The 25,588-nt window shown below is 42.1% G+C and overlaps 1 protein-coding gene across 1 annotated transcript; it reads left to right on the top strand.

Moving 5' to 3' along the window:
- The first annotated feature begins 12,884 nt into the window (after positions 1–12,884).
- Positions 12,885–23,921, top strand: LOC118393968 (zinc transporter ZIP13-like). Its single transcript, XM_035787225.2, has 10 exons — positions 12,885–13,085; positions 14,073–14,417; positions 15,669–15,782; positions 17,815–17,948; positions 20,543–20,665; positions 20,897–20,986; positions 21,858–21,908; positions 22,141–22,273; positions 22,646–22,745; positions 22,897–23,921. The coding sequence occupies exons 2-10, from the start codon at positions 14,096–14,098 to the stop codon at positions 22,970–22,972; spliced, it is 1,143 nt and encodes a 380-aa protein (XP_035643118.1). The 5' UTR covers positions 12,885–13,085; positions 14,073–14,095; the 3' UTR covers positions 22,973–23,921.
- The last annotated feature ends 1,667 nt before the right edge of the window (positions 23,922–25,588 follow it).

Raw genomic sequence — 25,588 nt, 5'->3', positions numbered from 1 at the left:
TGTGTGTGTGTGTGTGTGTGTGTGTGTGTGTGTGTGTGTGTGTGTCTGATGTCTGTTGCAATGATGTTAGGGACAATACAGGATGAATCACAATAATTGTTTGTCAAACTAATAAATACTTGCCAAAAATTACATTTTTGTAATGCCAATCCTGGTTGTAGGTAACAATCCTTCGTATGAACTGACAACATTATTACTCATTATTTGTTAATTGTGGAAATAAATTAAGATATGCAAGATTTTTTAATATACAGTATATTTACCCCAAAAATATGGGGAATTGGAAATGATGCAGTCAATTACATTGATAGAAGCCACAATCTATCTGCAATATCAAAGCTGATCTACCCCCTAAAAACATGTTTGCATCATAAAAAATAATAGAATAAAAGAGTAGAAACGGTGTTATAGATTAATGTCATACCTTTTCATGATACAAGTTTTTATTCTGAACACACACTCAGGCAGCTATTTGAAAGAGGCCTCTGCGCACTACTCATCCTTGGACAGGTGCTGTCTAAAGAAGTCATTGGCAGTGTCATGATGTTGGCCTCTTTGGGTATAGCAAGTCTCATCCTCCTCTCCCTGCCTGGCCCTTTCCTCCTTCAACTAGGTTGCTGTGAGACGTCGTAAATTCCTGAGGATCTCCTCATGGACACACAGTATAGAGAGAACAAAGCAATTCCTTCCACCTCACAGAACTTGAGGTATGAACACATTTCATGTTCTGGAGAAAGTATAAAAGAACGGTGAAGAATCCAGCTATGAACTGGTCCATTTGTCACAACTTGGTGAAGCTCATAGGAGACGGTGTGGCCACATTACCATAACGCTGTTTATATAATAGCCTCAGATATGAGGTTTACATCTAATTGTTGCAGAAGATGAATGAGTAAGTATGATACTGTTTGTGTCATATGATTTTGGACTGTTTAATGAAGGAAAATACAATTCCCTTTTGATTTGAACTAAATCAGAGGACCGCCCCTGAGCCCAGTTAGGGTCAGACATCCTGGGACAGCCCTTTTCGGCCCATCCGAATAAAACCCCCACTAGGATTTTCGATCAGCAGACTGAGCTTACCTCAATTAGGAGATGGCTAAAGGTTGCAGACCATGTTTTTCTCTATTAGGGGAGACAAAGGTTGTAGACCATTGCTGAATCTTTTAACCATACCACGTGGTTAAACTCTTAGACTATCGATACCGACAGAATAAGAACAAGTCTTTGATATTTAGGGAAAGAGAGTCTCTTTACGTTGGACGTTACTTCGAAAATTGAATGACAGGAAATTCAACGAGATAAGCGCTCACAAAATGTTTTGTGTTAGGCTGTAAAAAATGGATTTAACCCTTTCACACGTACCATCACACGGGTGTGATCGTTCTACAGTGGTCCCTGAAGCGTACGATCACACCCGTGTGTTTAGAACACTCGTTTAGAATGCTCGTTGAGAACGGCAGTTTCGAATGACGCAACAATCAGCATTTGAGCTGGCCACACTTTTTTCAGAAACTATTTACACAAACACAGTCCTTACAAAGTTATGTCCAGAATGTCAGCAGTTTATTTTTGGATGCATTGTTCAGATATTCACAGAAGTAAATATAGCATAACACAATCATCCTAACCGGAAAAATGTAGGCTACATTTGTCCTAGCGCTACATAAACTACAATATGAATTAGCTAATAGCAATTACTATATATAATTAATCACATCACGGGTGAGCTCACCATTGATCGAAATAACTAGGTAAAACACTTTATAGAAATCGAAAGTAATCCGACGATTAGTTTCAGCGCGCAGCCATGCATTTTTTCCTCACAGAAACCGAAGATAATAAGAGAAGAGGAGATGAGTTTGGTCTGTTTGTAGTATGCATGTTGAAGGGGTGTGTCATCTACCGTCGTTCACATCCCACCATTAATTTCACGAAGTCCTCAAAAAATTTGTGAACTCTTACTCACCTCATTTTGTTATAACATCTTTAGTCAAACAGACATGAATCCCAGAATGCATTGTATGTCAACAAACATGGCTACACAGCTGGAATTAGCTTAGCTCATCATAATCAGTACAACCTTCAAAAAAGTATTTTACACACATAATATGTGCTCATTACAATCTGTGCAAGAATCGGAATGCATGAGTTGTCACCTAGAATTGAAAACATGTGAATAAAATCAGAAATACACAAATAATTACCACACAAAACATTTTCTGATAGGGATTTATTGATACAAGTGGCGCGTGCCGGCAGTCAACCACGTAACCTCCCACTCTGCGCCATTCAGTGTTGTTGTTTATGTATGTAGCTAGTGAGCTAAGCTGTAGCATTAACAATGTCTTTCAAAAGGAGACAACTCACAAATGTGGAAATTCTGGAGATTTTTAAAAATTCTGACAATGAGTCTGAGTATGAAAGTCAGGAATCAGATTCTGACAGTGACCGTGAGGAGCTGCCCCTCAACCTTGTAGCCATTGAGAACCCTGAATCTGAATTTCCCTTGTCAACTGAGGAAGTACCAGGTCCCTTTGAAGATGCTGGTGGTGATGGAGGCAGACCGACAGTGGATGAAGTACAGGAGTTGCCTGCTGTCTGCTTTGACGAGTCCCAGTCTGGAGTGCAACGCCCCTTGCCATTTCCAACTGAGGCCGAGTGCTTCAAGTTGTTTCTGACAGAGGAGCTGGTGGGAGAGATAGTTGAGGAGACCAATCACTATGCCTTAGAGCTACAGGAGAAGAGAGAGCCAAGAGTGAGGGGGAAACTCGCTAAATGGGTGACAACCACAATTAGTGGAAATGTATCCCTTCCTGGTGACAGTCCTTCTCATGGGAATAGTAAAGAAGAACTCTCTAAGAGAATACTGGAGCACAGGTCCTATGTTTGCAACTCCCTTCTTTGCCTCCCTCTTTTCCCAAGATCGCTTCCTAGTTCTGCTGCGATGCCTGCATTTTGTCAACAATGCTACTGCCATCCTAAGTGACCCGTTATACAAAATAAGAAATGTTCTTATCAGCCTGACATCAGCATTTGGTCGGGTCTTTGTGCCATACAAGGACCTATGCATTGATGAGTCCCTGATGTTATGGAAAGGTAGGCTGGCGTTCCGTCAATATATTCCCTCCAAAAGGCACAGGTTTGGAGTCAAGTTCTTTGTCATGTGCGACGTGAAGACAGGATTTGTCCAGGATATTATAGTTTACACAGGGTCCACCACTGACATCAAACATTATGAGGGGCTTGGGGTGTCAGGGTCCATGGTGATGACCATGCTGGCTCCTCATCTCGGCAAGGGACACACTTTGTACGTGGACAATTGGTACAGCAGTCCCACACTCTTCCAGAATCTGCTATCCAACAGCACAGGGGCCTGTGGCACAGTCAGGTCGAACAGAAAGGGGATGCCGGCATTCGGATGCAGGAAGATGCAGAGAGGGCAGGTGGAGTTCCAGGAGAATGGTCAACAGCTGGCAGTAAAGTGGCATGACAAGCGAGACGTCCATGTCCTCTCCACTGTCCATACAGCAACCATGTCGGCCACAGGGAAGGTGGACCACCTGACGGGAGAGAGATTGATCAAACCAGATTGTGTGCTTGATTATAACCTCAAAATGGGGGCCGTGGATAAGGCAGACATGATAAACAGCTTTGTGGAATGCACATGGAAAACTAACAGGTGGTATAAGAAGATATTTTTCCATCTGATCGACACTGCTGTCCTCAACGGCAGCATAGTTCACCGCCAACTAACAGGTGAGATGATTACTGAACAAGGTATTTTTGTAATTGGATGTACAGTTCACATAGAAATCCATTATGCAATTATAGTGACACTATCTCACCCACCTACCCACTGCCTCACCATCCTCTAACTTTCCTCATCCTCCCCATTCCCTCATAGGTAAAGTAATTACCTACCAAAAATACAGAGAGAACCTCATGAGAGAGCTGCTGGAGGAGCACCACACCCCTCGGTGCCCATCCACTGGGGGTCGTCCTGCTGTAGACAATCCCCTACGCCTCACTGCACGACATTTTCCCTGCAAAGTCCCTCAAACTGCTTCTCAAGGTAGTCGCACACGGAGGCATTGCAAAGTCTGCCTGTCTGGCGCCAGGAGAAGTAAGCAGAGGAAGATGACAAAATACATGTGTTTAGCTTGTGATCCACCTCTATGTATTTCACCATGCTTTGAGGAGTATCACATGCTCAAGCATTATTGAGCACATCTGCAGCAATAGGTGACTGACTGACCTGACATGTGACTTGACAGGTGACCAGCCATGATACTATGCCTTTAGAGGTGGGGGTGGAAATGCAGTTGTTATTCAGTCACTGCATGGATATTAAATATGGGTTATGCATATTCAGTTTTTTGTCCTCTAGTAAAACAAGTTGTTGAACCAACTACCAGTACTGCAATAAAATAGATGAATATTACATATTGGCGTATGTGTTTTCTTGCTGTGTTTTCATCCAGTACAACTGTTAAGGAGTGTACGTTAGCATACAAAAGCTGTCCTCATTCTTCAGCTCCAAAGATGTCCAGCTCCAGTTATGATATTGGCAAATAATGTTTCTGGTTACTGAAAGTACAGAATAAAGAGGAATTATTCATTAGAATACAATATAAGGATATAGCAATAAAACAATAATACAAAGAAGTAACATAATAAACACTGCTAGAAAAAAATAGTTTATTGCATAGACAAAATCACAGATTTGAGTTATAACAGTAAGAAACTAACTTTTGAGCTCCACAAGGGGGCAAGGCAGGGCAGAACAGAGCTATGCTGAATAGACCAAATAAACAAACCATGGTCATATTTTTTATTTATTTAACTAGGCAAGTAATTTAAGAGCAAATTATTATTTACAATGATGGCCTACACCGGCCAAACTCGGACAACGCTGGGCCAATTGTGCGCTGCACTATGGGACTCCCAATCACAGCCAGTTGTGATACAGCCTGGATTTGAGCCAGGGTGTCTGTAGTGCCATAGACCGCTGCGCCACTTGGGTAGGCCAGGGTAGCTTCAAAATACAACACAGGCTAATAGTTTTCTGACGCAACTAGCATTGTTTTACAGAGCTAATAGAATAATGTAGCTAGGTAAGCATGATTGACAATAACACCATAAAGGTTATAAAATGTGTAACGTTACCTCACGTGTCCGCAGTTATAAGGAATATATTATGATCTACAGCTACAGCAGAAACGGCATACGGAAACTATTATTATAACTATTATAACGTAATAAGGCACTTACTTTGATGGAAACGCAGCCTGGATTTGAACCAGGGAGTCTGTAGTGACACCTCTAGTACTTATGTGCTGTGCCTTTGACCGCTGCACCACTTGAGAGTCATAAGGCCATGGTAGCTTCAAAATGCAACACAAGATAATACTTCTCTGACGCATTTAGCATTGTTTTCCCTCACGTGTCCGCGGTGATAAAGAATATACACAAATATATTATGCTCCATACATACAGTACGCTGCAATAGAAATGTGGAATAGAAAATGTGAATACGTGTGCAGATCCTGTTCTGACGGGAGATGAGCAAATGTCTGCAGACGTGAACTGCACAAACAATTGGGAAGTGCTTGGGGAATTTTGTCCGTGTCAGAAATGTCCCAAAAATGTAATTATCCGCAAAAGTGAAAATGACTATTTTTATGTGAATGAATGAGGAGGCGGAACACACCTAAATTCAAACTGTTTTTAGAAAATAAAAACTTGTTTGAAAATCATTTGAAATTGAAGTTAAAACAACCTATAAATATAAACAGGCTGTGTGCTTTAGTTTGAGGGCAGCGCGGATAAAATGTACTGTTACGTATCAATCACATTCTGGAATGGAGAGAACATTCTAACATCACGTGCATAAAAAAACTCACGCTGGGGCGACCGTTAGAGATATTTGGAACTCACGCATGAAAGGGTTAACCAAACAAAATACCATTTATTGTGTAACAATGAGCCTTGGGATTGCAACCAGAGCAAGATCTTCAAATGTAAGCGATTTATTTCAATGCAATCTGTGATTTTGTTACGCAAGTGCTGGTTGAATAAGTAGTTTGATATGGGGGTCTGTGCTCAGATAATCGCAGCGTATTCTTTCGCAATAAATCATTTTTTAAATATGACAACGCAGTTGGATTAGCAAGATTCTAGGCTTTTGAAGCATGTGAGACACTTGTATTTTCAGTAATGTTTAATATGACTATTTGTGGCGAACACCGTATGTTGTCGAATTCAAACCCGTATCCGGGATCGGTAGATCAGAGAGGTTAAAGAAGAAGTTACAGGTCTGTGAGAGCCAGAAATCTTGCTTGTTTGTAGGTGACCAAATACTTATTTTCCACCATAATTTGCAAATAAATTCATCAAATAATCCTATAATGTGATTTTCTGGATTTTTTTCCTCATTTTGTCTGCCATAGTTGAAGTGTACCTATGATGAAAATTACAGGCCTCTCTCATATTTTAAGTGGGAGAACTTGCACAATTGGTGGCTGACTAAATACTTTTTTGCCCCACTGTACCTTTCTAGGTTCTTCCAATTAAATGAGACACCTTAAACTTTGCAATAGTAACCCAGATGAACCAACTTCCCAGGTTAATTTAAAGTTTAATACCCAGATAGCCTATCCAGGTATGATTAATCATTATCATTGATTAATTCAATTTGCTTTTGTAAATTAATTCACGTCCAACTCCCACAGTACTGTCCAGTACTGATGGTTCATTAACGTCTATAAATAGATTAAAATAGTCTTTGCAGCTCCCAATATATTCCAAAACCAAACGTTAGAAAATTAGGAAAAACTTTTTTTCCTTTCAAAATGTTCTAATAATGTGCAAGCTATCAGAGGGTGTAATCCCCACTCACCCGCTAATTAGTGAACCTCCACCCGCAAATGGATTGATCTCTGACCTCAGCAGCGATACCAACCCTAATTATGCCATTAGTGGAAAATCAGACAACAACGCTTTCCAAAATCAACCATCAGGCGCAGGCCTCGTAAAGGTTCTCTCCAGTCTAGCACTGGCTCTCACAGACCTGTAACTTATACCACCCACCACTGCGACGTGTATGCTCTAGTCGGCTGGCCCTCGCTACATATTTGTCGCCAGACCCACTGGCTCCAGGTCATCTATAAGTCCATGCTAGGTAAAGCTCTGCCTTATCTCAGTTCACTGGTCACGATGGCAACACCCATCCGTAGCACGCGCTCCAGCAGGTGTATCTCACTGATCATCCCGAAAGCCAACACCTCATTTGGCCGCCTTTCGTTCCAGTTCTCTGCTGCCTGTGACTGGAACGAATTGCAAAAATCGCTGGAGTTGGAGACTTTTATCTCCCTCGCCAACTTCAAACATCTGCTATCTGAGCAGCTAACCGATCGCTGCAGCTGTACATAGTCTATCGGTAAATAGCCCACCCATTTTTACCTACCTCATCCCCATACTGTTTTTATTTATTTACTTTTCTGCTCTTTTGCACACCAATATCTCTACCTGTACATGACCATCTATCACTCCAGTGTTAATCTGCAAAATTGTAATTATTCGCCTACCTCCTCATGCCTTTTGCACACAATGTATATAGACTCTCTTTTTTTTCTACTGTGTTATTGACTTGTTAATTGTTTACTCCATGTGTAACTCTGTGTTGTCTGTTCACACTGCTATGCTTTATCTTGGCCAGGTCACAGTTGTAAATGAGAACTTGTTCTCAACTAGCCTACCTGGTTAAATAAAGCTGAAATAAAATAAATTTAAATGACTTGCCACCCAAGATTGGCATCTGTCCAATACCTCAGTGCACAGCTGAAGCACGAACAGGTAATGGGAAACATAAAGGGACAGAAGGAGAGAACCGGGAAACCAATGACAAATGCAGAAAAGGGAAAATTCTGCTAGCTAAGGAACTGCGCTTGAAAACTGAACAATTAAATGTAATTGCAAAAACGTATGACGATGAACAAGCACAAGCTCTTCAACGAAATCGTCTTCTACAGGAACAAAATCATGTAACAGGAACAACTCGATTTAGCCAAAACTAAATACGATAATGTTCACGCCAAACTAGATAAATCTGAAGAGTTATCTACAAACAGGCGTGCTCAACTTGATAATATGCATGCAGTTTTGTTGAACGTTACTCAGAGTAACACGGTTCCACTCAAAACGCTGCAGACCAAAGACGATCAGTTAATGAACACAATGACAAAGTTGGATGACAAATCAGCAGAACTCATTGAAGTCGCTGACCAAATGAATGATGAGAGAACTCAGGTGATGAAGATGGAAATATTGATTTCTAAGCAAGCTGAGGAAATCTTATCACTAAATCTCTCGCTCCATACTCAAGACCTCTATCTGCAAACCATGACAGATAAGTTTGAGACCGAAAGGAGCAAGTGTGACACTCATATGTCCAAAAACAGTGCTCTAAGCGCTCAAGTGGACTCTGCAATGCAGCAGAATACCACCCTTAGGTACCATATGGAGGAAGTCCAGAATGGTCACGCTCTACAGCGTGACTACCAATCCAAGCAACTGGAGCCCTGTACTCACAGGAGTAAAGACGATAGGTTTCAGACCTTGCCTCCCTCATGTGTCCCTCAGTCTTCTCCTCTTGGCCATTCGGCACTGAGTAAAATTGCACCTCTTGGCCAACAACAACAACAAGGCTTGGCTTCTCCTCTTGGCCTTTCGGTCCCAATCTCTCCACAGGATGAAGCCAACCCTCTCCGCCCGCTTGGCACGGAATACTTTGACAGACTCATCAAGAATTTCCCCACCTTTGACCCCGTTCTAGGTCAGCCAAACGATACTGAGAAGTTCATAGCTGACATAGAGGACGCGTTGGATGGCTACCCGAACGCTACGGTTTCTGACAAGGTTTACCTGTTGAAGTGAACATCGAATAGACACGTGACAAGGTTAATTCGTCTACAACAGCAACACGTGCTAAATGACTACGCTAAACTTGCCACAGGTTTGAAAGTAGAATTCAGTGGTTCTACGACTCGCAAACACGATAGCTTACTGGCTAACACAGTCAAACAAGCTTGGATGAACACCCACAAGCTTACTATCATAGGCTTCGTTCTGCTTACTTTGGCCTACTCACTGAAACAGGCATGGAAGACCTGTTACCTTTCAAACAAATGTTCCTGTCGAACATGTATTCTACCTTCATTACCTACTTGGGCACTGCCGCCCACGTTGGCATGCCTATCTTACAACTCAGAGAGTTTGCAAGCACAGCTTTTTAGGCATCAAAAGTTCACAACGCTAAGAGCCCTGACCACTCGGTTTTGAAGTTTGACCAGGAGCACTCACTCCAGTTAGAGGGTGCATTATCAGGTATTGGAGCATTGAGAGATGACGCAAGCAACAGTTTCTACCACGAAACCATGATTCCAATAACCTCCGCGGTCGAAATAACTGTAAAGTACGTCGCCATCAACATGACTACCGCTACAATCTACCTGTTCGCTACGTTCCTGCACCCCAACCCACAAAAAATGTCAGAGCACAACGGTAACAAAGGGTTGAAGAACGATCAAAGCGTAGACCAATGTTCTCCAGAAGTTCCACTACGGGAAGAACTAAAGAGAGAACAATTTGGGAAAATGGTAAAAGATAAGTCACAAGGACTAGACAAGGAATTACCGGACACCAGGTCCGCAGGAATTAACACCCAAAGCAAGGACGTTAAAGTTCAAATTTCTCCCGCTCTCATTCAAGACCCTATCCAGGGCCCGCTTGATCAAGAAACTTTGTCTATAGACTCTGATACAAAGGTTGCGAAGAAAAAGCTTTGTTAAAGCCAAGCCCACTCAAAATCGGAAAAGTCAATCTGCTTCCACCTTGAACAGAAATAGCACATCACGTCGTGGAGAACGACCACTCCACTTTGTGGGGAGTATGTCCACTAACCACGAATCTAAACGGCCATACCTGGAAACAGTCCCTGCTTAACTTGTCATGCGCTAATTGATTTGGGTGTGACAATATCACTCATCTCTCAAACATTGTTTGATGATCTTAAAAGGGCTTTGAAGCCAACTAAACGTTGGTTAAAAGTGGAACGATGCGACACTACACTTCGAGGGGTCACTCAGACTACCTCGCCTCTCACATTGAGAGTCATGCTGAAACTACACTTCAAGGACGTATCGCTCGTTCACCCTGTATATGTTACCAGCCTCGAAACTGTAACCCTGCTACTTGGAACAGACTTGATGGATCGGTTACTCCCATTGATGGATTGGAAAACCAACCAGGTATGGTCACAGGCCACATGCCTCCTCCACTGACCACACTGTCTTCCCCTGACGCTAGCTGCAACGCAGTCATTCACGAGGGGTATCTGTCGAAAGCACCCCTTGGGAAAAAGATGTTTTAAAACCTCTTGGGGCAGAATCCGATCCAAGGAGATATTACGATATCTCGACACATTCCATCAGCCAACCTGATTGACCATTATTTTCCTGATTTCGAGCCAGCTGTCTCTGTGAATAAGCAACTTCCCTCCTCCTTGCAGTCATGTAATATGGTAGTTGAGATGAAATCTTCTTGCCCTTCGGACACTTCCGCAAGCACTGCGGCCGTATCAAAAAGAAAAACATTGATGCGCAGAGTATACTCTGCTTCCGATGATACCCTTTCCGTTTTTAGGGATTGTCATTCCTTACAATGACACTAATGTCGTCAGTCCAGCAACTGACCCGATGACTTCCACTGGTGAAACACTTTGCGACATCACAGACTGATATCCTCGTCTCAGTTCGCAGGTACTGAAGAGGTTGCCACACGCGGACGCGGTGGTGACTGACATGCCTCTACAGCCACTGAGAGTTTTGAAGCACAAACACCAGGAGATTTGGTTGAAAGGTTACAGCCATTCTCATAACAACGCAACCGCTGACAACTCGTACATAGGGTCCGACCTTTCCGTTTGCGCCCCCCACCCGCGGGGGAATATTAGCCCAGACCCATGATGAGCCTCATCGAGGCCAGGGGGGGTCGAGACTACAGACAACACCGTACGAGGCTGCCAGAGTATAAATTAAATCTAGTTGTAAACTCCCCTATGAGAACAGTGAGGAGCAGACAGGCCCCTAGACAGGGATTATCTTAGAACACATCTAAGATAGTACTGAGGTGTACCACACTGGTGGTAAAGGAAATCCAGTGGACTTGTCCACCTCCAAAACAAATGGCAATAATAATCATTCCTTGCCATGTGTAGGTTCAACTACAATGCAATTAGTAAAATGCTCCAATCATGTGTTCCGGTAGTATAATATTTCAGAATAAATCGGTAGGATAACTGGTCCCTTTGAGCACCAGTACCAATACCAGCAACAGTCAGTCCAGCTACAATCAGTAAGAAGGTTAGAGACCGAACCAATCAAATTACCCTTGACAACAGCGACATAGGAGCCACTCAGAGTGCAACACGTGGAAGGGAATCTCTAGTGCACTCTTAACACACATGTCACTAATAAATATAATCCTCCATTTAGGAGGAAAATTATTAGAATCATTAACCACGATCACACCACGTACAACTGGTCTAATACTTAGAGTACTTCGGTCGTGAGGTTAGCTCCTCCGTGGATAACATAGCTATGAAATAAGACTTCATACCTATCACCACTACAATAGTGGAAGACACAATGACTTGTAAGTAAAAACTACTACAGACTCCCTCGACACCAATTCTGACTGACCTCCAGGCATTGACCTGAAAATTACCTGACAAGTCAGACGCATTCTGAACAAGTTGTAATCTGCCAGGATACTTGGTTTTCTTCCCTTGACATACGTGCTTGTGTAAGCATAAACGCACATGCATAACGGAACATCCAATTAGGATTTATGCTAGGACCACTTAAGGGACCAAGCAAAATGCCAGCCTTACTAAAGTTGAACATTTACTTCTAGGCCAGCACTCACCAGTTTTCTTCCCAGAAGTCCATAGGTCATCCCTGTAGCCTGCCCAAAACTAGTGCCTTACAGCTGTAAACTTATCATATAGTTATCAACTTAGGATAGTGCCTAAGCAACACACCAAGTAGGAAAACCCTAGATATGGCATTAGAGAAAATTCCATGATAGTCATTTTGCCAGAACATTGGACGTGTATAGAATACAGTCCAATTAGATGATTTTGTGTGAGAACTATATTTTGTATATCTTTTGTTTATGCTTTCATTCCTTTTCGGTTCAGTTCCTTTAACACATAGGAAGTGATAGAGCCATAAACAAAGTCCCCATACAACCATCACTTAGTGATAGGGAGTCCCATAGGGTGGCGTCCAACATCGTCCGATTTTGGCCCGGGGTAGGCTGTCATTATAAATAATAATTTGTTCTTAACTGACTTGCCTAGTTAAATAAATAAATACAATATTTTGAGATTACCTTATAGGCTACTACTTAAGGCAGAGGTGTAAAGTAACTAATTACAAATATACTCTCGTTACTGTAAATGAGTACTTGTACTTTTAGATTTTTTTTCAGTCATTAATTGTACTTCTACTATCGTGAACTTTTCACAAATGAAACAGAAGCATTGCATGCAAATGCCAAATCTGGGGTGGTTAGCGTGTTATGCCAGTAACTGAAAGGTTGCTGGATCGAATCCCCGAGCTGACAAGGTAAAAATCTGTCGTTCTTCCTCTGACTTGCCTAGCTCAATTACAAAAAAGTAACGTTTCGTCTGTTGCAAAACGTTTGGCAACAGCAACCGTTTATTCTAAACGGCAAAAGTGAGTTTCTATTGGGTAGGTTGAATAGACCCCATAAACCTAAACTCCATTTCATCCCTCCCTCTCATCCAAATCCGGGCCATGCTGTCAGGAATAAAAATACACTTCCGGTGACGTGGCTCCTCTGGAAAAGTGGAAGCCGTGGCAGGAATGTTGGCTGTAGCAAACAAGTAGTTATCTGCAGCATCAGCTGGAGAGTGGAACAACTGCTCTATCTAGCCTGTCTCACGGAGCTGGATGGCAGGGACACACTGGTGCAATAACTTCAGGAATCACAACAGGGTAAAATATATTATTGTTTTTTTCTTATGTCACATTACTTATGTAGTTTTTCTTCTAATATGACTGCGTGATTATAGCAATCCAAACTAGTTGACTTCAACTTTCAAGGCTTGAAATGCTAGGCTTGGCTAGTTAAGCTTGTTATAGAGTTTGTTTGTAGACAGCCAGAACTTTCCAAGTTGCAGGGCGAATTAAATATAACTGGTAGGCTAGTTTTTTGGCAAAGTAAAAACAAAATTCACCTAACTAGCTAAATACATGCATATCTAACGCAGCAGATACAGCAGTTGCTACAGTGAGTACATTAACTAATGTTAGCTGGCCTACAAATTGTTACAATTCATCAATGTTAAAATGTTTGGGCCTTTCCGGAACTTGTGCAACATTTGCTTGTGCTATGTCATAACTTTTACTGCGCGAGCATCATACAACAAGATATCAGCATCCTATATCTATCGTTGAAGTAAACATGCATTTAACTTGTTCCTGCAAGCCATGTTTGCGAAGTCTCCACAACAGCTTCCAACTTTTTAGTGTTGTCTTTCTCCCTTAAATGTGTGAGTTTCATCAACGGTGAACAGCGCTCTGATGGACACATTCAAAATGCGACGCTGGCGTGTAGACAGGGTATCACACACAACCATATAAAGTTAATATAATAATATTTTTAGATATTTGGTTTAGTTCAAGTCAAAATGCTGTGGGCCCCTTAGACACTTTTTCTTAGATATTAGCAGACCTAAGCAGTTGCTCGTGGAGCACCTTTTCCATCTGTTTTTGTGGAATGATTACCCTACCAAGGGATGCATTTTGTCCTGTCCATTTTGAATCTATCGTCACCCATTTAAATGTCTATACAAACTGCTTGGCAGTGAATGTGCATACAATTTGTTTGAGAAAGCATCTATGTTGAGTTAAGACAACATGCATTCTTATCTACATTCTATGATGACCTCCATCTTGCAACATTGTCCTTGTTGGTTGCAGGTGCTCTCTGGAACGAGGGACGGATGAAATCAGGAGGTGGTAGGCCCAGCTGGGCGTTGGCTGCACTGTTCACTGGTGTTGCCCTGCTGGTCGTCTCATCCAAAGGGGTATCCAGTGGTAAGATGTCCCAGGCAGCCATGGCTCGTGCCACAGCCACAGCTGCTGGGTCAGGCCCAGGGCTTCCAGATGAGCTCCTAGGCTTCTGGGCCTTAGCCGACTTCTTTGCAAGTGAACGTGCCGATGTCTGGCTCTGCTCTCTGGTTGGGTCTGTTGCTATAGGCCTCACTGGAATTTTCCCCCTTCTTGTTATTCCTATTGAGGCAGGAGAGGCCCTCAAGACAGTGGGTAAGTTGTGACCTAAACTGATATGTGAGCCTTGCTGTTAGCCAGACTAATGTAGGCCTTCTCTTTCTTCTAAAAATGAGCCACACTGGAAAGGCCTCGATCACCACACGCGTAATTAAACAGTCACTGTAGGCTACCTCAGGGTGACTTACCATTAGGCAGAAGAGGCAAATGCCTCACATTATTAAGGGGCCCTTGTGAGCTGGACATAAATTTATCATAAAATAAAATATATTTAAATAGTTCTGCATCGTTTTTTCTAAAGAGCCATTTAAATGTAGAGCAATAGCCCCTCTATTTTCCCTGGTGAGGAAACTGCTGCTAATGAGATGAACCATGTGGTTTTGAACTCTGCATGACCACACCCTTTAAAACACAGCCTATATCGAGGCCACAGTCACTACCTCCAAAGCTGTGTTGCTGATTTCTTTTTTCTTTCTTGTTGCCTTGAGTATTTAACCATGTGAGATACCGTTACTATTTATGTGCATATAGTGTTAAAAACTGTTAAATGATGGTCAAATCTCACTGATTCATTTGCACTGTTGGATTATGCTTTTGGCTCACCCAAATCCTGCTGTTTGTTTTAGGACAAGTTTGTGTTAAATCAGTATTTTTATTTTTTTGTTACCTACAGAATTACTTTCTCTGGTATCACTGACATAAGCCTAGATGGACAAATATGGAAATGGTGCTGAATTGGGTGTGTCCTCATTGCCATGCGTATTCTAAACTCTCAAAGAAGAAAAACCAGGCCTCTGTATTGCATTTCAACACATCTCAGAAAACACAATTAACACTGAAGGGCACTGGCTTGTGCCTGTCCTGGTCCTTTGTGCTTATTAGTATTGGTAAGGATAGAGAAGTCAAATCACTAATGCCATCTTGTAATATCATTGCAATGGCAATTGCATTCTCTGAAGCTGTTCCTTCAGAAGTTTGAATATATTGGATCTATTTTTTCTATAGAGAAATTACCCAGTAGGCCTATTTCTTTAATTCAGTCATAGTCATTATTAAGTCATACTTCATGCAAAGATGAAAATGTTTAAATGGACAAACATGTAATGGCTCTTAATTTGAAAGCTAAAGTAGAAAATCACTTATTCCGTATGTTTAGTTTTATATGAAGCCTGTAAATGTTTTAGCTCAAACAGGGAAGAACCAGCACTTTGTATGTCATGGAGGATACAGCCTACCTCAACTAAACTTTTCATAATTATCATCTCTTGTTACACTCTCTGTTTCCAGCTGGCTGTCGGAAGCTAAAGCAGCTTCTGAGCTTTGCCATTGGTGGTCTCTTGGGTGACGTGTTCCTCCACCTGCTCCCGGAGGCTTGGGCACATTCCCACTCCTGCAGCCCAGGTGGGTCAACTTTCTCTCCGGCACCTTCCTGTTCTTTCTATCCCCATCCTTATCCCTCCTGGAGACATCCCCATTCAAATTGCCTGTGCTTATTTCCCCCCACCAGTATACCTTTTCTGACCCTTCACACAGACCAGTGGAATTCCTGTGTGTACATAGGCTTGCATATCACTTTTCTGACATGTCAGCAATATTGTGAAGATAGGCTGTTTGCGAAAACAGTTGATTTCGACACTTTTCAAGCTGACAGTGCCAGACAGGGAATGACAGCTAACATTCCCAGGGTACCACATTTATTTTTTTGAAACAGTGAATGTTGGAAGTGCAGATATTCTTGTCAATTTTTTAAAAAAAATAGTCAAATATAGCATTTTACAATGACTCTTCAAAGCAGTTTTAGTGCAAACATATAAACTAAACTAAAATATAAATGCAACACTTTCAAAGACTTTACTGAGTTACAGTTGATTTAAAATAATTATAATAATCTATAGATTTCACATGACTAGGAATACAGATATGCAGTTATTGGTCACATCTATCTTTAAAAAAAAGTTAAGGGAATGAGTCAGAACCAGTTAGTATCTGGTGTGATACTAACCATTTACCGATTGCAGTGCGACACATCTCCTCCGCATAGACTTGATCAGACTGTTGATTGTGGCCTGTGGAATGTTGTCCCACTCCTCTTCAGTGGCTGTGCTAAGTTGCTGGATATTGGCGGGAACTGGAACACCCTGTTGTAAACATTGATCCAGAGCATCCCAAACATGCTTAAAGGGTGACATGTCTGGTGGGTATGTAGGCCATGGAAGAATTGGGACATGTTCAGCTTCCAGGGATTGTGTACAGGTCCTTGCAACACGGGGCTGTGCCTTTTCATGCTGAAACATGAGGTGATGGCACCTGATGAATGGCACGATAATGGGCCTCAGGATCTCATCACGGTATCTCTGTGCATTTAAATTGCCATCGATAAAATGCAATTGGGTTAGTTGTCCGTAGCTTATTGCTGCCCATACCATAACCCCACCGCCACCATGGGGCACTGAAGGTGAGCATTTTCCCATTGAAGTCTGTTACGACTGAAAACTGCACTCGGGTCAAGACCTTTTGTGAGGACAACGAGCATGCAGATGAGCTTCCCTGAGATGGACTGTGCAGAAATTCTACAATTGTGCAAAACCACAGTTTCATCCGGTGGCTGGTCTCAGACGATCCCGCAGGTGAAGAAGCCGGATGTAGAGGTCCTGTGCTGCTGTCCTTACACGTATTCTGCAGTTGCGATCATTTGGACATACAGCCACATTCTCTAAAATGATGTTGGAGTGTTTGCTTATGGTAGTGAAATTATTAAATTCTCTGGCAACAGCTCTGGTGGACTTTCCTGCTGTCAACATGCCAATTGCACACTCCCTGAACTTGGACTGTGGCACTGTTATGACAAAACTGATTATTTTAGTGACCTTTTATTGTCCCAACACAAGGTGCACCTGTGTAATGATATGTAAACAGACATGCCTCTGTCATCTAGAGCACGGTTTCCAAACTCCAGTACCCCAACCATATATTTTTTATTGTAACCCTGGAAAAGTACACCTGATTTAACTTGTTAACTAATCATCAAACCCTCGATGATATGAATATGGTGTGCTTGTCTGGGGCTACAACTTAAAATGTGTACTGTTGGGGGTACTGGCGTTGAGAAACACTGATGTAAATAGTAAGGAATCATGTCAGCTCTATTCATGGCATTTCTATCTACAACGTTTGGCAACTTGATGTGGCCCAGAATTAGGTTTCCCATACCTGAGGTCCTCTGGTTGTCATGTAGAAATACACTTTAAAATGCTTTGCTGACTTGTGATATCCTCAGTGGTGATGATGAGCAAACTTAAGCCATGCCTGCATTCCACTGATCCATGTGGAAGGGGTTCACCATGCAATCCAAGAGTTTTCCAATTAGTTTGTCATCCCTGTTAGTGTGAGAGAGGCTCCATTTTTATGTCTCTTCCATCCTCCCTGTGTTCAGATGAGAGCCAGCTCCACTACAGGACCCAGGGCCTGTGGGTTATCATGGGCATGTTGTCCTTCCTTCTCCTGGAGAATATGTTCCCAGATGAGAACAGCCAGGAGGACTCCATTGGTAACAGCCAGCATGTCCCTGTGAGTAGTTCAATGCTGTTTTATTATCCATGTTGTCTACATGAAATGAAGCGCAACAGAGTGAAGTCAACTATTTAATAGTCCAAAATTATTTAAAGGTAGTGGGCATGTCTTTCCAAAGAAGGTGAATGTCAGGCATGTAATTACACACCTCATATATTTGTTTAGGTGTGACCAGTGCTCTTTAATCCCTTCACTGGTACCAAAGTGGCACTGCTCTTCCACGCGGTGGGGTGGCTAGTGGATCAGTTGGCTCTATCTAGGGCTTTCTGTTTGATCTGAGCTGGTCTTCAGTGGATAACTCTGATCTAAACTTAAACAAGGCACATTCGATCATCTTGTTTGATAATGTTGTGGCTGAATAAACCACAATCAGTTTTTGTTCTACTCTTCAGTGACGAATCATTAGCATTTTAACTTCAACAATCTTAAGGTAATGAATAAACAGTGCTGTAATGACACATTCTGGCTGAATGGGAATCTCCCAGAATGGTCTTGTTTATAACTTTATAAGTGGAGTTAGAGTCTAAATGGAAAATAAGTGAGTCAAACAAATGTCATAAGCTAAGTTTCCATCCAATTTGTGACAGATGTTCATGTGAATATTATAAAATATGCATTTAAAATAGTTTATTTTTCACTTTTTCCCTCCAGAGGTTTGTTTCTGTCAAACGGTTGTGTTGTGGATAAAAGGCTGTGATGCAGTGTACATAGAAACCACTTTGGTGCTAAAGTTTGTCATGTACCGACTAAAAAAACAACTTTAACTAGGAATGGAATGTCAGTTAAGAACAAATTCTTATTTACAGTGACTGCCAAACCCGGACGACGCTGGGCCAATTGTGCGCCGCCCTATGGGACTCCCAATCAATCGGCAGCTAACCACAGAATCTCACTAGCATACAAAATAATATCCTCAATATTTATTGGAAAGGAGCATTAGCCTCATGACTGTGCACCACCCTGTGAAGTTCATCATAACTTCTTTCATTCGAAGCCTAATAAACTGGGCAAGCTTTTTCTAGTTGTAGTAGGAGGACCATTCAACATAGCATTGCGTGACTTCAAATTTACCTCGACATTATGTTGATTCTATCAACAATTACTCAAATTGTTTCCACCACAATTTGAGTAATTCATTTTACCGACACAAAAAGATCCCCACCTTGTCGAACAAACAATAATGAAATTGTACTGACACTTCCTGTTTCCATCCCAGCTGTCATTATTATTATTTTTTGTATACGGTATAACTTTAATCTGGATGGAAATGTGGTTACTGATGCAGGGACCCATTGTGCCATAGCCCTGAGTGTCTATCTGCTAGACACGCTTGGGATCAAAGCTGTATTCTCTCTCTCCCCTCCATTTTTCTAATACCAGTGAGACCCTTTTTCATATGGGATTTGGAGAGGGTATTAGTGCAGAGTATTAGCTTCGGCATTCTTTTGATGTTTTGGCATATAGGGGTATGGAGTGGTTTTGGGTGGTGCATTTTTCCCTGTCTGACAGTGTGGATTTAGATGAGTTGAGATGTTCTTTGCTCTGTAGATATGGGAGAGCTTCTTGTGGAGTATGTAAAACAGAGGTACACAACTGCAGTCTTTTGAAGGCCTTAATGTCTGTAGGCTTCCTTTTTTTATACATTTTATTTCACTGATATAGTCAACTCTAAGTTGCTGATGGAAAGGTAAGGATGAAAACCAGCACTTTTAATCATACTGCATTTGTGATCCCATATGCTAAAATGTTCTGTTATACAAGAGAATTCTTAGTTTAATTTCAGGTATTTCTGTTTCTTATCCTTGTGCCCCATACATCTCGCAAAAGGTGTGTGTACCACTTTCCTCTTCCTTCTCTTTTGCTCAGGAGGAGGAAGATTGGCATCCATGTATGGGCTCATTCATTGTAGCTATTTATAGAGATGTAGATGTAGCAGCTGCTTCTTCCCCTTCAGAGAGGCCAGAGGAGTGTGTTAGGGGTGGATAGTAAAACTCAGGGTAGATCAGTGCTAATTCCACAAATGGAGTCTTATCAAGCATGTTTCGATGTCTATCAAGATGCCGCTACTATTCAATTCAGAGACATGGGTCATGAGTCACGATCTCACCTGGTGTCAAACTCTCTCTCTCCGATTAATTAACCAGCCCACTCACACATTAGGAGACAGATTGATATTTATAGTTTGACTTCTTGCTTGTGGTTCGGTTACAAAAATGGAAAACATTTCCCAGCCACATTTAGAATACAGCAGGATATTTCCCTCATTTAATTTGACTATTAAATGCCGCCGTACTGTAAATGGCTCTAAACGAGGAAGGAACAGGGAAGTCACCCCTGAGGTAGAATGAGTTTGTTTTTTGTTCAAAGCACGCAAATTCAGTGGAAGATGTGATGACTGTGACAGGAATTTTAGGATGTACTGTGCAGTCAGTGGTTTTGAGGAGAGAAGCTGTGGGTGACATAAAAGAAACACAGTACCGTGGGTTGATTCAATGGAATGTGTAGTGTACTATGTAAACCTTTGCATGCTATGGAATTTCCTGCTGATTGGGCTAATACCTGTTTGTTTTTTTGTCGCCCCTTCTCCTCAGACCTCCCATAGCTCAGACTCCAGTAGTGAGGCGTTGTCCCACATCAATGGGCACCATTCTGATACGTGGAGCTCGTCCTGCAAGACAAAAAGCAGCTTGCAGCAAGTGCCAAAAAAAATAAAGGTAAGTTGGGTAAAGTTTGTCTGACGGGATATTGTTCATTTTAACAAGCCATATGTAAATGACAAAAGGGAGAAGAATCTGGAAGTCTCCATTGCTTAAGAGCCACCAAAATGAAATCCTCTGTACTAAGTAACCCCTTTAGCTTAATGTATATGACTTCAGCGTGAGTCAGCTGTGGGATCCTTTGAATGTTAACCTGTACAGACTTGGTTCTGTGTGTCTATCTGGCAGACGAGTGGGTACCTGAACCTGCTGGCCAACTGCATTGACAACTTCACCCACGGCCTGGCTGTGGCAGGGAGCTTCCTGGTCAGCAGGAAGGTGAGTTAGTCTGCAGAACAGTCTGTCCAGGTGCTCTATATTAAATAGTCACCATGTGTGGGTTTTTAATACATGTAAAATAAACCTAATAGCACTTACTAATTTCAATGCAAACATTTCAACAAAATGCAACTTGGTCATAAAAAATGCATACAATACTTCAACATAGAGCCGACTTAGTACAGACTACGTACAGTATGTTATGGAAGGTGGCTATTTTGGCATTTGAGAGGCTCATGCCCATCTCGTGACCATGATTGGCATAGGACCTAAACCCCTTGGCAGACTTGTAGATATCTGTATCAGCTCGCACTTAGCCATAACATTCACTAGTCTCAGCTCAGTCCACTATGGGCATGATACTGCACCCCTGCTTAAGAGACTAGTTTCAACAACACAATTCTATGATTTTAATAGTAATTACGGTATTGTCATTTTTACACTACAGAACATTGAGTCAGGACATTGGACACCATACCTCGCTATTTTCTGATATATAAAAATGATTACATTACCCATGGTTGTGGGGGAGAAAGTCCAGCTGGAGAGGCATAAGGCTAACAGCATGAGCCAAAGGGAGAGTTTGCCAGAGAGGAAGTAAACTAGCTAGATTTCTCTACATCGCTCACACACATGGGCATCCCACTTATTTTGGTTTCTATCTGCACTCATATTTCTATATGCAGGCGTGATGGTGTTTATAAAAGTAGAAGCTCAGTTGGATCCATGAAACAAACATTCATGTATCACTGTAATGTAGTACAGGAGAGGCGTTACCAGTGTTTGAGTAGTTTAGAATCGGAAACATGTCTTTTACAGTATATATTTTTTAGAGCCTGATCAGAGACATGTTATGTGTGTTTCCTGACAGGTTGGGTGTCTCACCACCTTTGCCATCCTGCTCCATGAAATCCCCCATGAGGTAAGTTCAAACTCGCTATTTTTAGGGGATGTGACCTAATTTTAATTTTTTTAAATTTTTTTAACATACTTCATGCCATTGAAAGCTAATTTTGAGGGGGTTTTTTTTAGTCATGAATTGAATAAGTTCTAGTTGATATCCCCATATTTTTTTGCTTACATAAATGGGCTCTGTGACACATTGCTTATATGTGAATCTGTGACACATTGCTTACATGTTTGCTCCTCTCTAGGTGGGTGACTTTGCCATCCTGCTGCGTGCAGGGTTTGACCGCTGGAGTGCCGCCCGCATGCAGCTATCCACAGCCCTGGGAGGGGTGCTGGGGGCCTGTTTCGCCCTGTGTGCCCAGTCTCCCAGAGGGACAGGTGAGCCACCTAGCATCCTCCATATACAAAACAGCAGCAGAGCACTGAAACTACAGCTCCACACCAAGTGCTCGACTTGGACTGAAATAAGGAATAGTACTTATTTTGGGTGCCGGTACTGTTTTATATCTAGGTGCAAGAGATTCACAATACTTCTGATTTAATATTCTATAGAGCTAAAGCAGTAGACCAGTAAGTGCTGGTTCTCTGCTCCGGTGAGCTCCTGCCCATGTCGAACTGTCCACACCCTTGGTATAGGCTATCAAGGAACCACATAGCCTTCAGTGCTTTAGCCTCCAAGCAGCATGAAATGTTTTTTAAAATTATGAAGCCAAACCAAATGTCTCATTCATTTCACTTTATCCTGTGTAGAAAATGCAACAGCGTGGATCTTACCATTCTCCTCGGGAGGCTTCCTGTACATTGCCCTGGTCAACGTGGTGCCTGACCTTCTGGAGGAGACTAGTCTCAGGTATGTACACTGGTCAGTCTGGACAGCCACTGACCACCATGCAAATACCCACTAGGAGACTAAATATGCAGAGGGGGAAAAAGTGTTACACTAATATGAAAATGAATGGGCAGACACTGAAGCAAAAAATAATGAGAATCTGTTTTTCCAGACACTCCCTGTTGCAGATCCTGCTCCTGTGCTGTGGCATTGCTGTCATGGCCGCCTTGTCTGCCGTAGTGGATTGAGCTCAAAAGACATGCCTGCGTTACCAAAATATAATTTAAAACACCACCGCAACATTCACTGGACTGGGAAACAATCCCCCTTTCTATACAGTTTTAAGTCCTCAGATTGTATTCCATTGCCTTTTGTTTTTCTTCATGGAACTATTTTTAATACTCCACCTAGTGCCAAAACATCTTATCATCAACGTGGAAGCGATCTGGCAATCAGAACGGCACCTTGAATCATAATACTTGCTTTTTCTATCAGGACTCTAGACCAACTGTGTCCACCTTGTCTGCTGATCTCTGACTACTGTCTGTGTGGACACTAGTGTGCTAAACCCAGAGACAGACATTCTGAAATGGCAGGAGAGCCAAAGAAAGCTTGTTGAAGCTTTCATGGAAGTGACTGGACAATCTGAGAGCATCAGACCATAATGGACAGACACTGTCTCATTCTGTTTTATTCCATGTATGCACATACTCAAACAGGTCTTATCAGACACATATGAGCAGCTCATGCATACCGTATAAACTTAATCTCACATGGCTTTACCATACTAAAATGTGTACACATTTCCTTACATTCTTCAAATTGTATGCTCATGTGTTGCTTTTTATTTGTTTTCCTCTTTCAGGCTAATTTATATTTATTGTATCTTATTGGTTTCTGTATCTGCTTGTACTGCCTAGTATTTATTGAAGTATTTCAGAAAGTAACATGGTGCAATGTTTTTGTCAAATTCTGTTACGATTTTCATCGCACACACCATTCGCCTTTTGTGTAGGGTTAATCTGTTACATTGATGTATATTCAAGCAAAAATATGGTGTATTTTTTTAATTGTATACAATGCTAATTTTGCTGAGACACTCAGACAGATATATTTGGAACTCATTAATTATAATGAGAGCTTAATTGTTATGGAAAATATGATTTAGAAATGTAATAAAATATTTTTGTGTCTTGATTTTACTATATACAGTGCTTTTAGAAAGTATTCACACCCCTCAAATTTTTGTTCACATGTTTGTTAAAAAGTGGGATTGAAATTAGTGGGGGGAGAGAATGACAGTACTCATGTCAAAGTTTTAAAAAAATATATAGGAAAATTAATTCACTGTCTTGATTATACAAGTATTCAATCCCCTGAGTATGTTAAACACATTTGGCAGCGATTTACAGCTGTCTCAGGATATGGCTAAGCTTTGCACATCTGGATTGTACTATATTTGCCCTTTTTATTTGTATTTTTTTCCCCCAATCTGTCATGTTGATCATTGCTAGACAGCCATTTTCAAATCTTGCCATAGATTTGAAATGAGATTAAAGTCAACTGTAACTAGGCCACTCGGGAACATTCAATGATGTTTTGGTAGGCAACTTGTGTAAACTCAGCAAAAAAATAAACATCCTCACTGTCAACTGCGTTTATTTTCAGCAAACATAACGTAAGTATTTGTATGACCGTAAGATTCAGCACCTGAGACAAGTTCCACAGACATGATGAACAGAAGTGGAATAATGTGCACCTAAACAAGGGGGGAATCAAAAGTAACAGTCAGTATCTGGTGTGGCCACCAGCTGCTTTAAGTACTGCAGTGCATCTCCTCATGGACTGCACCAGATTTGCCAGTTCTTGCTGTGAGATGTTACCCTACTCTTCCACCAAGGCACCTGCAAGTTCCTGGACATTTCTGAGTGGAATGGCCCTAGCCCTCACCCTCCCATCCAACAGGTCCCAGACATGCTCAATGGGATTGAGATCTGTGCTCTTCGTTGGCCATGGCAGAACACTGACATTCCTGTCTTGCAGGAAATCATGCACAGAACGAGCAGTGTGGCTGGGGGCATTGTCATGCTGAAGGGTCATGTCAGGATGAGCCTGCAGGAAGGGTACCACATGAGGGATGAGGATGTCTTCCCTGTAATGCACAGCGTTGAGATTGCCTTCAATGACAAGCTCAGTCCGATGAAGCTGTGACACACCGCCCCAGACCATGACAGACCCTCCACCTCCAAATCGATCCCGCTCCAGAGTACAGGCCTATGTGTAACGCTCATTCCTTTGGCGATAAACGCAAATCTGACCATCACCCCTGGTGAGACAAAACCGCGACAAAACACCACTTTTTGCCAGTCCTGTCTGGTCCAGTGACGGTGGGTTTGTGCCTGTAGGTGACGTTGTTGCTGGTGAGGACCTGCCTTACAACAGGCCCGACAAGCCCTCAGTCCAGCCTCTCTTAGCCTATTGCGGACAGTCTGGGCACTGACGGAGGGATTGTGCATTCCTGGTGTAACTCAGGCAGTTGTTGTTGCCATCCTGTACCTGTCCCGCAGGTGTGATGTTCGGATGTACCGGTCCTGTCCAGGTGTTGTTACATGTGGTCTGCCATTGCGAGGATGATCAGCTGTCCATCCTGTCTCCCTGTAGCACTGTCTTAGGCCTCTCACAGTAAAGACATTGCATTTTATTGCCCTGGCCACAGCTGCAGTCCTCATGCCTCCTTGCAGCATGCCTAAGACACATTCACACAGATGAGCAGGGACCCTGGGCATGTTTCTTTTGTTTTTCAGAGTCAGTAGAAAGGTCTTCCTACGTTTTCGTAACTGTGACCTTAATTGCCTTACCCTCAG

Source organism: Oncorhynchus keta, chromosome 14 (genome assembly GCF_023373465.1).
Source record: "Oncorhynchus keta strain PuntledgeMale-10-30-2019 chromosome 14, Oket_V2, whole genome shotgun sequence".
Lineage (NCBI taxonomy): Eukaryota > Metazoa > Chordata > Actinopteri > Salmoniformes > Salmonidae > Oncorhynchus > Oncorhynchus keta.
This window is presented reverse-complemented; position numbering and strand designations above follow the sequence as displayed.